This window comes from Myotis daubentonii, chromosome 3, assembly GCF_963259705.1.
Source record: "Myotis daubentonii chromosome 3, mMyoDau2.1, whole genome shotgun sequence".
Taxonomy (NCBI): domain Eukaryota; kingdom Metazoa; phylum Chordata; class Mammalia; order Chiroptera; family Vespertilionidae; genus Myotis; species Myotis daubentonii.
Genome location: NC_081842.1, coordinates 174728327 through 174742595, shown reverse-complemented (window position 1 = coordinate 174742595; position 14269 = coordinate 174728327). Strand labels below are relative to the sequence as shown.

The 14269-nt window shown below is 40.3% G+C and overlaps 1 protein-coding gene across 3 annotated transcripts in view; it reads left to right on the top strand.

Annotated features, from left to right (window-relative positions):
- Positions 1-204: 204 nt before the first annotated feature.
- The window catches only part of ALG6 (ALG6 alpha-1,3-glucosyltransferase), a 35971-nt gene continuing 21906 nt past the window's right edge, over positions 205-14269 (top strand). Inside the window, exons 1-4 of one of the 3 annotated variants that reach the window (XM_059689307.1) lie at positions 205-335; positions 1873-2138; positions 12058-12142; positions 12379-12468. In XM_059689307.1, the coding sequence (XP_059545290.1) occupies positions 2057-2138; positions 12058-12142; positions 12379-12468 (257 nt within the window). In that variant the 5' untranslated portion in view covers positions 205-335; positions 1873-2056. Of the gene's footprint in view, positions 336-436; positions 456-646; positions 781-1872; positions 2139-12057; positions 12143-12378; positions 12469-14269 lie in introns of those variants that run through there. The other 2 variants (XM_059689309.1, XM_059689308.1) reach the window with 2 other exon arrangements.

Sequence of the window (14269 nt, the reverse complement as noted above, 5' to 3'; positions counted from 1 at the left end):
TGTGGACTAAGCAGCAGCTCAGGCCTTGGCCCTGATCCCAGGAAAGAAGAGCAAGGGGCTTTCCACCTGCCCCCTGCGTAATCCGGGGCCGCAGGCCTCTCGGGTTCCTCCCGCGCGTGCCACGCCTCCTAGCCCCGCCCCTAGCCCCGCCCCCGCCGCGCGCCTTCCCCCGCCCCGCCCCTCGCGCTGGACGGGCTCGCTCCCGCGCCGGGCGCACGGGCGGGGCGAGCCGGCCGAGGCGGAAGCCGGAGGGGCACCCTGCCGCGGGGGCGAGCGCGCAGGCGCCTTCTAGGAACCCGCTGCACGCGCGAATCTCAACTGTGGAGGGCGGCGGGGTAAGGCGGGGATCCAGGGCTTCTGCACCATCCGGCTGGGTGGGGAGGGGCTGGGGACTCGCGCCGCGCCGCGCCGCGAGCCAGCACGCAGCTGCGCGCAGCTGGTGACCCGGCTCCCAGGTCCTGTTCACTGAGAAGGGGGCTTCCAGGCCTCGCAGCCCAGCCTGCAGGCGCGCTTGGGCGTGGGGGTGGGTGGGTGTGGACGCGGTGACAGTGGTGGGACCCCTTGGCTAGAGCGGCGTGGCCCCCTGCTCCTGTGATACTGAGAGCCTGGCCCGCTGGAGAAAGACGGGGGGCGGGGGGGGGACGTCAGGAGGGGTCCCTTTTGCAAGACGTGCTCACCCGCGATAGCAGCACTCCCTGGGTGTTGTGTGCACCTTGGGGGAAGGACCTTGCAGACTGAAAGGAACAAATTCTTCCTTGGGAAGTGGACGGCCGGCTTTTCGTAAGTCCAGACGCGCTCTTAGTGCAAAGCAGGACCGAAAACTCAGCCGCCAGCGTGGCAACTTCCTGGCCCAGTGGATGGTTTAGAAAGTTACTGTATTTTGCAAGTAATAAAGGACCCCTTTTACTCTTCAAGGAGAAGAGTCTCACATAACATCTTTAACCATTAAGGGCTCAGGAAAACTAGGGATCTCCCCATTTTACACGTGAAGATCGCCATTCTGCAAATATAGGACTGTCCTAGCCGGTTTGGCTCAGTGGATAGAGCGTGGGGCTATGGACTGAAGGGTCCCGGGTTGGATTCTGGTCAAGAGCACATGCCCGAGTTCCGGGCTCAATCCCCAGTTGGGGGCGTGCAGGAGACAGCTGATCAATGATTCTCATCACTGATGTTTCTCTCCATCTACCTTCCTTTCTGAAATCAATAAAAATATATTAAAAAATATAGGACCTCCTCCTATGGGATGAGATTACATTCATTGTTGAACCCATCCTAAGTTAAGTTGAAAATATTGTAAGTTGAAAATACATTTAATACCCTAAACTACCCAACATCATAGCCTAGCCAACCTTCCTAATGCCCTGACCCTTTAATACAGTTCCTCATGTTGTGGTGACCCCCAATTTCATTGTTACAATTGAACATAATTAAAGCATAGTGATTAATCACAAAAACAATATGTAATTATATATGTGATTTCCGATGGTCTTAGGCAACCCCTGTGAAAGGGTTTTTCGACCCCCAAAAGGGTCGCGACCCACAGGTTGAGAACCGCTGCTCTAGGTAGACCTGAATGTTCTATCAACGTGTCTCTTGTTGTTTTTTTCACTCAGAAATATTTGCTTGTAAAGGCAGATCCTTACTTTATCTTTAGATGTATTGAGTCCCATTTAACAGGGAGAGCCATCTTTTGAGGCATATTTCCTAATTAGAGGGCTAAGGAATAAGGAACTTAAAACTACCCCCTATCCTTCATGCCCCCACCCCCACCACCCAATTCTTCATCTTCCTATTTGGTTTAATGAGTTCATTGTTACTAGTACAAATACTATGCTCAGCTAAATCTTGGTATCCTTTTTTCCTCCCCTGCAGGCTACTTCTTCATAGACATAAAAAATCAGTATTTGTTTGGAAACGAAGCATCACTTAAAATCCTCTCCAACTCCTAATTCCAAGGAATTGATAACATTCTCTGATCAAGAAGAGAAGTGACTGACAGCTGTTAAAAGTATTCTGGCACTGGTCCCGTTTTTTCCCTCCCTACATTTGAAGAAACATGGAGAAATGGTACTTGATGACAACTGTGGTCTTAATAGGACTAACAGTACGGTGGACAGTATCTCTTAATTCTTACTCAGGTAACACATTTTTACTGTTTAAAAAATTGATAAATATTCCTTTGAAGAGTTTTCGTTTGTTTATTTGATTTTTGGTGATAGTTTATAGTTTTCCTGAATGGGATAGAGAAGAATTTCAGGTTTTATTGGTGTGGTCAAGAAAATACATTTAATCATGTAATTCTAATAAAAAGAATTTATATAAGAGCTAAATAGAGGCATGGCCTTTGTGACCTGAGAAAACAAAAATGTATTCTAACTGGGGAGATGACAAAATGAGAAACTTTGATGTACTAGACTTTGAAGACAGAAATGAGCTATTACTTCAAGGGGCTTTTATCTATGGAGGTTTTTATTGTTTGTTCATTTGTTTTAGGGTAGAGAAGGCATGTTATTAGATTGAAAGGAAGAGATGAGTGGAGAAGAAGATTGAGAGTGATGTGAGAGAAAGGGAGGGAGAATTGATGGAGTGTGGACCAGGCGATTGAGATGGGATTAAATTTAACCCTGTGAGTGTTTATTTAGCACTTCTCATGTTCCAGGCACTTTGCTAAGTTCTAGAAATACAGGATGAATATCCAATACTCACAGGGCCCACATTTTTATAGATAAGTGGTCACAACACAACATGATAATTATAACGTAGAAGTCTGTGTGAGGTACAAAGGTAACAGAGGTGGATGATCAGGATGCATTAGAGAAGATTTCTTGGAGATGACGTTTGAGTTCAGATTTGAAGGATGAGTTGGATTTGGGTACATTTTAGTCATGTAAATAAAGGTGAATTTTGAGAGTTGGAATTTGTGCGGGGGCACAAGAACGCATAAATCCATCTTCAGCTGGTCACGGAGTTAGACTCCAAACTTCATACTCCAGTGCAGCTTTCTAGTGAACTAGTCTGGGCCAGTTGCAGGACTCCTTTTTTCTTGGCTAGAACCAAAATAGGCAGGTCCTTTTTGTCTTGTTTCTCTCTAAGCTCACACCTAACCTTAGATGTAGAGCAAAGCAAGGGCAAAGGATGAACTAGAAAATATTTATGCCAATTCCCAGAGCAAATTTGATCTAGGTCATCCATTCTACGCCTTTCTGATATTGAGGCAATTTCCAAGTGGAAGAATTCCAGTGACTTCACATCTTTCACATTTGGTAGCATTAAATTTTTGAATGTCTGCTAGGCTACAGTGTATGAAATGATATTTATTGTAGTTTTAATTTGAATTTCCTTCATTGCTAAATGTATTTAATTTGAATTTAATTCATTTCTGAAAGATTGAGTATATTTTTGTGTTTATTAGCCTTTTGTGTTTTCTGTGATATTTGCTTATGTCATCTGTACATTTCTATTAGATTTTATTCTTGTATATAGTCTATATTTTTGTTGTTTTTTTTCCTTATGTGTTTTTATATTCTGGAAGCTAACCTTTGTACAAGTTGCAAATATCTTCTAGTTTATGGCTTATGTTTTCACACTTTAAGATGTCTTTTGATGAACAGAAGTTTTTTATTTTTTTTAGGTTTTCAATGAAATTTCTATTTATTTACTTTTAAATGTTCCAATTACAGTTGACATTCAATATTGTATTAGTTTCAGGTGGACAGTATAGTGGTTAGACATTTATATAACTTACAAAGTGATTTTCCTGATAAGTGTAGTACCCACCTGACATCATACATAGTTGTTACAATATTATTGACTATATTACCTTTGCTGTACAGGAGTTTTTGATTTAAGGTAATGAAATTTATCAGTCTTTTTCCTTTATGATTTGTGTTTTTTTTTTTAAAAAAAATATTTTTTTATTGATTTCAGAGAGGAAGGGAGAATTAGAGAGAGACTGAGTGATCTGTGCTTTACTTTTTTTGTATCTTTAACAAATCCTTCCCTACTCCTAGGAAGATCACAAAGATATTTTCCTAAAATTTTCTTCTAAAAGTTTTAAGATTTGCTTGGCCAGTGTGGCTCAGTGGTTGAGTGTCGACCTATGTACCAGGAGGTCACAGTTCCATTCCAGGTCACGTCACATGCCTGGGTTGCGGGCTCGATCCCCAGTGTGGGGCATGCAGGAGGCAGCCGATCAATGATTCTCTCTCATCATTGATGTTTCTCTTGAGCCTCTCCCTTCCTCTCTGAAATCAATAAAAATATATTAAAAAACAAACAAAAAGTTTTAAGATTTATCTTTCTTATTTATCTCCTTAGCATTGAATTTTGTGTATAATGTTTAAAAATTTTTTTCATATGTATAATCAGTTGTTCCAACTCATGCATTGACTAGCCTATCCTTTCCCACTCATCTGCACTACCAGTTCTGTATTAGTTTTTCACACATGCATGGGGTCTGTTTCTCCATTTTGGTCCATTGGTTCTTTCAATACTGCGGTGTCTTCTTATTGTAATTTTACATTAAGTCTTGATATGTTGTGAGGCCTGTCCTCCCTCCTGGTAGTTCTGCTTTAGGAGGGTCTTAAATGTTCTGGGCTTTGCTCTTTCTTATTATAATAGGCAGATTTCCTAAAAAGGCCCCCCTTCTTCCAAGATATCCTGCCCTAATCCCCAGAACCTGTGGACGTGCTGAGTTCTCACTTGGGAGTGATTATGTTTTTTACATGACATAGTAGCCTTTATGATAGGGAGACTGCACTGGATTGTCTAGGCATGCACAGTGTAATCACACCAGCCCTTAAAAGCCGAGAACTTTCTCCAGCTAGTGGCAGAAAGGAACTCTAGAGAGACTGAAAGCATAAGGACTAGACGCTTGCTGGTTTGATAGTGGGGAGCGTCACGTGAAAAGGAATACGAGGGGCCTCTAAGCTGCAGAGAGGAGCCCCCAGCTGGCAGCCAGCAAGGGAACTTCATACCCATAACTGAAAGGACTTGAATGACGCTGAGAGCCTGAATGCGCTTGGAAGCAGATTCTTTCCCTGCCCTTCAGATAAGAGTCCAGACTGGTTGGTGCATTATTTTGGTCTTGTGAGACCCTGAGCAGAGAACTGAGTTAAGTCCACACAGACATCTGACCTACAGAACTGTGAAATTATAAAAGAATATTGTTTTAAGCTGCTAAGTTTGTATTAATGGTTATACAGCAATAGAAAGCTAATATACACATATATATCTTTTTAAAAATCAGATTGTCAAATCCAGTGAAAAACCCTGTTGGGATTTTGACTGGATTTACATTCTTCAATACTTTCATTTAATGTAGGGGGGATTTGGCAATCATTAGCATAGTGGGCTTCTAATTCATTAAGATGGTATGTTTCTCCATTTATTTAAGTCTTCTTTAATGCTCTACAATAATACAATTTTTTATATATATATATATATATATATATATATATATATATATATAAATATATTTTATTGATTTTTTACAGAGAGAAAGAGAGATAGATAGAGAGTTAGAAACATCGATGAGAGAGAAACATCGATCAGCCGCCTCCTGCACATCTCCCCCTGGGGATGTGCCCGCAACCCAGGTACATGCCCTTGACCGGAGTCGAACCCGGGACCCCTCAGTCCGCAGGCCGACACTCTATCCACTGAGCCAAACCGGTTTCAGCTATATATATATTTTTTTGTAAGAGTCTTATACATCCTGGCCCTGGCCGGATAGCTCAGTTTGTTAGAGCCTCGTCCCTGCATGGCAAGGTTATAGGGTCAATCTCTGGTAAGGGCACATATAAGAAGCAACCAGTGAATGCATAAATAAGTGAAACAAAAAATCAAAGTGTCTTTCTGTCTTTCTCCCTCACCCTTCTCCTCTCTCTCTAAAAATCAAATAAATAAACAGATAAATAAATAAATGTCTTGCACACCCTTTCTTAGATGTGTTCCTAGGTATCAATATATATATTTTTTCCTCACCATTGCAGATACTATCTTTTTAAAAGTTGCTTTTCTAAATGCTTGTTGTTGGAGTATAAAATGTGGTTGACTTCTTATGTTTGGCAGATTTCTAAACTCTTATTATTCTAATAATTTATCTGAAGGATCTTTCTATGTAAAAAAACTCAAATGATCTGGAACTAATGACAGTTTTATTTCTTACTTTCTACTACTTAATATTTTTAATATCTTATTTTTTTATTGCTAAGACCTTATTACAGTATTGAATAGAGTAGTGATTCAGGCATCTTTATCTTGTTCCTAATTTTAATGGGTGCTTTCCATTCATGATTGAGTATGTTTTTGTTCTCTCTAGCATTGAACCAACCTTGCATTCCTAGAATAACCCTATTTGCACATTAGCACCTGTATTTGCTATCTGAAAGAAATCTGAAGATTTTTGCTTTTACCAAAAAAGGTGTTTACCATACTAATGTAGGTCTCTTATAAAAGGAAAGTGGGGTAACATGAACTTTTGGAAAGTGGGTGATAGATACGCTTCACTTTAAACCATTTCAGCTTATGAAAGTTTTCATAGGAACGCTCTACCTTTGGATGGTGGGGGAAATTAATATAACCTTATTTTTTTTTTAAAGGTATATTGCTAGATTTTAGCATCTATGCTCTTAAATTGTCCCACAAGAAAGTCAATAGAACAAGATTACTTTTGGATTACTATATAAGAAAAGTAGTGTTCTTACACATTAGAATATTTGTAGGTGGTGATTCTCCCCTTTATTATAAAGAATACTAGAGGCCCGGTGCATGAATTCGTGCATGGGTGGGGTCCCTCTGGGTGCCCTGCAGGTATTGGGCTGAAACCCGAAGTCCAACGCCACCTGCAGCTCCTACCTGCTGTTCCCGCTCATCCCAGTCCCACTGTGCCTGCCGTAGGCTCGTGCCCAATAATTCCCTTTAGCATTCACATGTGAATAACTTCTGTATCATGGGAAGCTGGGAGAATTAATGAGTAAGTATGACATCTGTGATCGTACTAAGATTTTTTCCCCCTTTATTAAATACAATACTTTTTGGGGGGTTATCATTTGTTTTTAACATGCTTGTTTTAGTTCGCTTATTGTTTATCTTGTTTTCAGACTGTAATTAGGAAACACAGGAATGGGGAAGCTTAGTATTAGTTTATACTTCTTTTTTGGAAATGTACGTATTGGGTAGGGAAATTCTTATGTACATTGAAATTTAAGTTTTTTAAAAAATGTATACCCCTTACATATTTACAATATACCCTTTACATAAGTGCTGCTTATATAATTAGTGTTTGTAGACCCAAACATATTGAATAAATATTGCTTGTTGCTTTTATTTATTTTTGCTTGTTGATTTTGAACAAGTCTTGGAGAGGAGACAAATTCTGATTTTAGTATTGTTTGTAGAGTTTTACAGTTCCTCTATACTTTGATCTAAAATGTTACCAATGTCTTTAGAACAAATAGCAGCACTTGAACCAATTTTAATAATCTTTTTTTCCAAAGCTCCATTGGCTGTTTAGAAAGAGAAAGTTACAAAGAATCATTTTGTTTGCAAAATATTAATTATTGTTGAAGTATGTCTGTGTTCTGTTTAGTTGGTTAGTTTTTCTCAGCTTATCTCTTACTATTTGTAATGTTTCTTTTTACTCACCAGGAACATATAAAAGGGGATTTTATTCTGGAAAATTTTAGGCAAATTTTCTTCTCTTGGAATGTTTAAAATTTCAATGTAAAGGCAAGTAGTATGTATTGTTTTTAAAGAAACTACTTGTGTGTTTTTTTTAAATTCTAAAATTATTTTGAATGATTCAGCAGTTTATAAAATGAATATTTAAGTGGTGCTTAAGCCCATTTTCTTAAGAATGAGACAAAATTGAAGCTTTGTAATATCCATTAGTGTGTTTTCTTTATGTAATTCTGAATCTCACGTAAATGAATTTGTGGAAGTAATCACAATGGAAGGAATCCTTTTTGCCCTTCCCAAGTGAAGCTCCCATAGGTACAGTTGGGTTGTCCTCCTGGGTTGCTTTAAGGGCACTTTAGCCGTTTTAAAAACTTAAGTACTAATTTCATAGCCAGTGTCAGCTGAATTTATTGAAGTAGGTCAGACTCTGGATAGAAACTTGTTTCTCAGCCCTAAAGAGAGTCATTATCCATTCTTGTATTTATTAGAGAATGGTAATAAATTCTTCCACATTGACCACAGTCTAGACTAGAGCAATTTCAGAAAATCTAGAAAGGCGGATTTTTTTCAGGTATAAGAAATTCCTTTAGATTCTCTCTGACTTTTACTGTCCCGGTGGACCACAAATAAGAAAATAAAAACAAAACAAGCAAAAAAATCAACTCTTTTCCCCTATAGACAATGGCTGTATTTCTGAAAAACAGGAGAACACACTCACTTCTATAAAATACACCAGCAAAAAATTAATTCAATGGGGAATTATTTTACCCTTTAAAAAGGTGTATGTTATTCTCCCCCTCAGTTGATTGAGGCAGTATTTAGTGAAAGTGTGTACTATCTGCCTATCAGTATATTTCCTTTGAACTCTAGAAAATCATACAAATTAAAATTCTTATTTGGGTAGCAATTAGGAAATAGTATAGTCATATGATACTGAAAATGTAAGTATTGAGAAGGCAATAATTAATGATCAATATGTTTTTGATTTATAAGAGAAGAGTTCATGGAGAATTTGGAACTTAAGATGATTTTTGAAGGTTGGATATAAGTTGATGTATGAGTAGGGGGTAGGCAGCACAAACAGAGGCTTAGAATTTCGGTGTCAGACAGTAACTTAAAGATGTTTTTGGGCAAGAACCAGTATATGGGCAAAGTAGCCGAGGCATGATTAATTGGTCTGCCATCACAAATTGCTTAATGTTGCACATCGAGTAAGTGGAAAATCAGGAACTGAAATCTTTTTTTTTTTTAATAAATATATTTTTATTGGTTTCAGAGAGGAAAGGAGAGGGAGAGATAGAAACATCAATGATGAGAGAGAATCATTGATCGGCTGCCTTCTGTACGCCCCCTACTGGGGATCAAGCCCGCAGCCCAGGCATGTGCCCTTGACCGAAATCGAACCTGGGACCCTTCAGTCCGAAGGCCAATGCTCTATCCACTGAGCCAAACCAGCTAGGGCAGGAACTGAAATCTTATTTTTTTTAAATTAATCCTCACCAGAGGATATTTTTCCATTGATTTTTAGAGAGAGTGGAAGGGAGGGAGAGAGAGAGAAACATTGATGTGATGGGTTGCCTTCCACCTGGGTCCTATCTGCAACTGAGGTTACGTGCCCTTGTTTGGAATTGAACCTAGCACCTTTTAGTCTGCAGGCCAACGCTCTATCCACTGAGCCAAACCTGCTAGGGCAGAAACTCAGATCTTTTGAGAATACAAAAATGGCCGAAGCCGGTTTGGCTCAGTGGATAGAGCGTCGGCTTGCGGACTGGAGGGTCCCGGGTTCGATTCTGGTCGGGGGCGTGTACCTGGGTTGCGGGCACATCCCCAGTGGGAGATGTGCAGGAGGCAGCTGATCGATGTTTCTCTCTCGTCGATGTTTCTGGCTCTCTGTCTCTCTCCCTAACTTTCTGTAAAAAATCAATAAAATATATTTTAAAAAAAATGGACAAGATACAGTACTTTCTGAGAGACAGAGGTGCGCACGCACGCGTGTGTGTGTGTGTGTGTGTGTGTACATACATGTGTCTATGTACTGCGGGTCCTTGTGACAGTCACTCAAAGCATATGCTTTGGAGATGTTAATCTGCCTTTCCCATGATTATCTCTTAGTGGAATCTCTCCTTGGGTAGAGATACTAGCATTTAAAGAGTATTGGTATAATATAGCCATTAGATGCAGACAATTCTACTTAATGTAGTGTTTCAAAGCTGGACAAAATCTGGGTTGGATTTCAGAGAGCAGTAATATATCATTCTTCAACAAGGCACACCTTCCCTAGGGAGTAATGACTGTATTTGATTTTCACTTGCTGATTAAAAAAAACCTATGACTAGACTATATCTCTTTGGGCCTTGTCACAATTTTATGGTCAGCTGCTAGTTAAATTGTGGGTGTTTACTATTTACTAAGTGGAACTATATGTCATTTTATTTTTATTTTTATTTTTATTTTTATTTTTTTATTGATTTCAGAGAGGAAGGGAGAGGGAGAGAGAGAGAGAAACATCAATGATGAGAGCGAATTATTGATTGGCTGCCTCCTGCACGCCCCACACTGGGGATCGAGCCTGCAACCCGGGCATATCCAACCATGACCTCCTGGTTCATAGGTCGATGCTAAACCACTGAGCCATGCTGGCTGGGCTCTTTATGTCATTTTAAATGATTTAAGGTTAATAACCTACTTAGCAGAGTAGGAGCTAAGAGCCTGGATTATGGAGCCAGTCTTCCTGAGTTCAGATCCAGACTCTGCTACTGAATACCTGGGTGACCATTGCTGCTGTTTCATCACCGCTGTTTTTCCATCTGTAAAGTGGGGGTGATAACTTAGTTCACTGTTGTATTGGCATGTAGTAGGCACTATCAAATGTTAGTTATTAAAGATCCACTATCACTCTATTTGCAATTTTGAAATTAAAAAACAAGCTGTAAAGCACCAGTATTTATGTAACTCATTTGACAGCAAAGTTTTGACCTAACTAATGTCTTTGTAATCTGTGTCTGTTCTTGGTTCTATACTTACCCTTAAGTTATTTATATTTAATTTATAAAAACCTGCCGGGAGCCGGTCCATCCTTGCTGTTTCAAGGGACCTGGCATATATGGCATACGGTTCTTAATATGTTTGCTCACCTTCTTGGCGCTGTGTTTTAACCAAGGTCACCTCTCCGAGAAAGGTTGAATCCCCAGGTAGGGATTTTCCCCTGAAGTTAGGGAGGGAATAAAACCCCTCAACTAAGTGCCAGGCGGGTAATTAATCCCTTTAACTACGAACAATCATGCTTAAACTACATAATCTTTTCTCCCTGGAATGGAGATAAGAAACGCCCTAACCTTTGTAATAGAGATTGATAGGATTGAATCAACTGGTATAAATACAGTTGTAACAAGACAGAAACACACAGAACTCAGAACACAGAACTGAGAACACAGGGCTTGGAAGACAGGACCAAGAGAGACAGAGCCTAGGCACAGAACCTACACAGAACGTTCTCTGGAGACAGAAGAACTTCGCTGGCGAGAGCATGCCGGAGGATCCTGGAGAGGGACTGGCCTCGGAGCCTAGAGACAGAGCCTAGCGGGAGAACATGGCAAGGGATCCTGGACTGAACCTGACTACAGAGATTGGCAGGAGAACCTGACTGGAACCTGGACACTGAACCTGACTGGAGAGCCTGGACAGAACCTGGCTGGAGAACCTAGCGAGGGAACATGGCTACAGAACCTCGCTGGAGATCCGAAGCAGAACCTCTCTGGAGATCCGGGCTAGAGATCCTGGCTAGGTTGCTGATCAACTGAACACTGTCCCCGTGTCATTCCTTCTTCGCCGACTCCGTCTACACCTATGGGGAACCCCTGGACCCGCTGGGGTTGGACCCCGGCAAAAACCCTCTTTCAAATACAGATATTTATTATTATTATTATTATTTAATGATACTTATTGGACAGTATGTGATAGTCTCATGAAATAAAAATAAACTTGGATATATTATAATTAGTATTATGAGCTAATTAATAACTAATTAACATTAATAGCTAATGTTAACAATATTTATTGAATGTTTACTGTGTGCCAGGTACTATCTGGTGCTTTTTCTGTCTGTTGTCTTCTTTATTCCAACGGCCTTCTAGGTAGGTAGTGTTGATCCTGTATGCTGAGGTTAGGGAGGTTAAGGAATTTGCCTGCGGCCGCACAGTCACTCAGAGTGCTAGCAGTGCTAGGATTCAGACCTCATCTGGCTGACTCTTTTGGTAACTTGTGATCTTTTCCTCCACCTACACTGCCTCTATAATTTAGAAATTTTTCATAAGGAAATAAAAATCTCTGATGTACTAAAGTATATTGTTGTTTTGCTCTTTTTACTTTTCATCTTAGGTGCTGGAAAAACCCCTATGTTTGGTGATTATGAAGCTCAGAGACACTGGCAAGAAATCACTTTTAACTTACCAATCAAACAATGGTATGGGCAACTTTAACTTGATTATATTATTTAAAGGTATTTAAATTAGATTCTTTGAAGATATTTAAAAGGAAAATCATGCTAGAAGGGTAAAAGACAAGAAAGTTTAGATAAAAATGTTTTAACTTATCTGACATATCTTTTCATTTTAATTAAATTAAATGAGACAAGATGTTAAATATAATCTATGTTCTGAATATTGATTAATTGATGCTTTTTCTTTTTATTTTTTTTAGGTATTTTAACAGCAGTGATAACAATTTACTATATTGGGGATTGGATTATCCACCTCTTACAGCTTATCATAGTCTTTTATGTGCATATGTGTAAGTTTTTCTTCCTTAATGTAACTAAATATTTATGTCCTTAGCAGATTTAGTAGAAACAGTAGGATCTGGCTTTGTTGAATAGAGGAGAGATTGTAGCTACTATTGTATTATGTTTGTAAAGAAAGCACTATACCTTTCTTTACAGTCGGGTTGTAAGAAAGTTAACTGTCACTTTGAACATTTTTATAATTCCTTTGGAGGACAGGCTAGAAAGAAAGGTGAAAATTAGCTTTGTTTTGAAGTGGAGTTGTTACCAATTATGCATGGACAACTGAGAAATATGTCTAATATGGTGAGTTGTGCATAGGAAAACTTTTTTTCTGGAATGGCCTGAAGTATATGAAAAATACGGTATTCTGACTAATCGGTCAAGTTAGAAACTAGAATTACTGTAGTGTTTCACTTGTGATTTAAGATCAGGATTGGAATTCCTTCTTTTATAGAAATGGAGTGGTTTGTTGAAGATTAGGAACTTCGGTTTGGTGGAGACCCAGTTCTACTCTGTAGTGCTATTCCATTTCATACTTGAAGTGTGTCAGCAGAAATTTGAGGGATTTCACAGTATCTTCCAAATTTCAAATTATTTGTTTTACTATTTCCTATTTTGTAAAAATTAGTTTCCTGGATTAAAAACGAGTTCCAAAACTACATGATAATCAGTTATATTTTGCAGTGTTCAGGGTAATGTGATATAATTGAAACTTAATTTATCTTTAACCATTATGTTTAGTTTTATGCAATGATTTGTGATTAATAGATATTTATTATAGCTGATTGTTATGATAACTGAAAAGATTATAAATTATAAAACACCAGAGGCCCGGTGCACGAAATTCATGCACTTGGGGTTGGGGGGAGTCCCTCAGCCCAGTCTGTGCCCTCTCGCAGTCTGGGAGCCCTCAGGGGATGTCCAACTGATGGGGAATGCCATCAGTCGGACATCCTTAGTGCTGTCATGGAGGCAGGAGAGGCTCCCGCCACCGTTGCTGTGCTTGCCAGACGTGAGCCTGGCTTCTGGCTGAGCAGTGATCCCCCTGTGGGAGTGCAGTGACCACCAGGGGCAGCTCCTGCATTGAGTGTCTGCACCTTGGTGGTCAGTGCATGTCATAGCGACCAGTCATTCCACCATTCTGTCAATTTGCATATTAGCCTTTTATTATATAGGATGATCCTCTGGTCAATACTAGCATATTGTTCTTTATAAAATATTAGAGACCTGGTGCACAGAATTTGTGCAGGGGAGGGGGGAAGGTAGAGGTTCCTCAGCCTGGCCTGCACCCTCTTACAATCTGGGACCCCTCGGGGGACATCCCTTTCACAATCGGACCTCTGGCTCCTAACTGCTCACCTGCTTTCCTGCCTGATTGCCCCTAACCACTCTGCCTGCCTGCCTCATTGCTCCTAACCACTCGCCTCCCTGCCTGATCGCCCCTAACCACTTGCCTGCCTGCCTGATCACCCCTAACCGCTCGCCTGCCTATCTGATTGCCTCTAACTGCTTGCCTGCCTGCCTGATCGTCCCTAACTGCTCTCCTGCCTGCCTGACCACCCCTAACTACTCCTCTGCCTGCCTTTTCACCCCTAACCACTCGCCTGCCTACCTGATCACCCCTAACCACTCACATGCCAGCCTGATCACCCCTAACTGCTTGCCTGCCAGCCTGATCACCCCTAACCACCTCTGCCTCGGCCCCCACTGCCGCGGCTTCGTCTGGAATGATGTCCGGAATGAGTTCAGAAGGTCGTTTGGTTGTCCAGTCTAATTAGCATATTATACTTTTATTATTATAGATGTGCT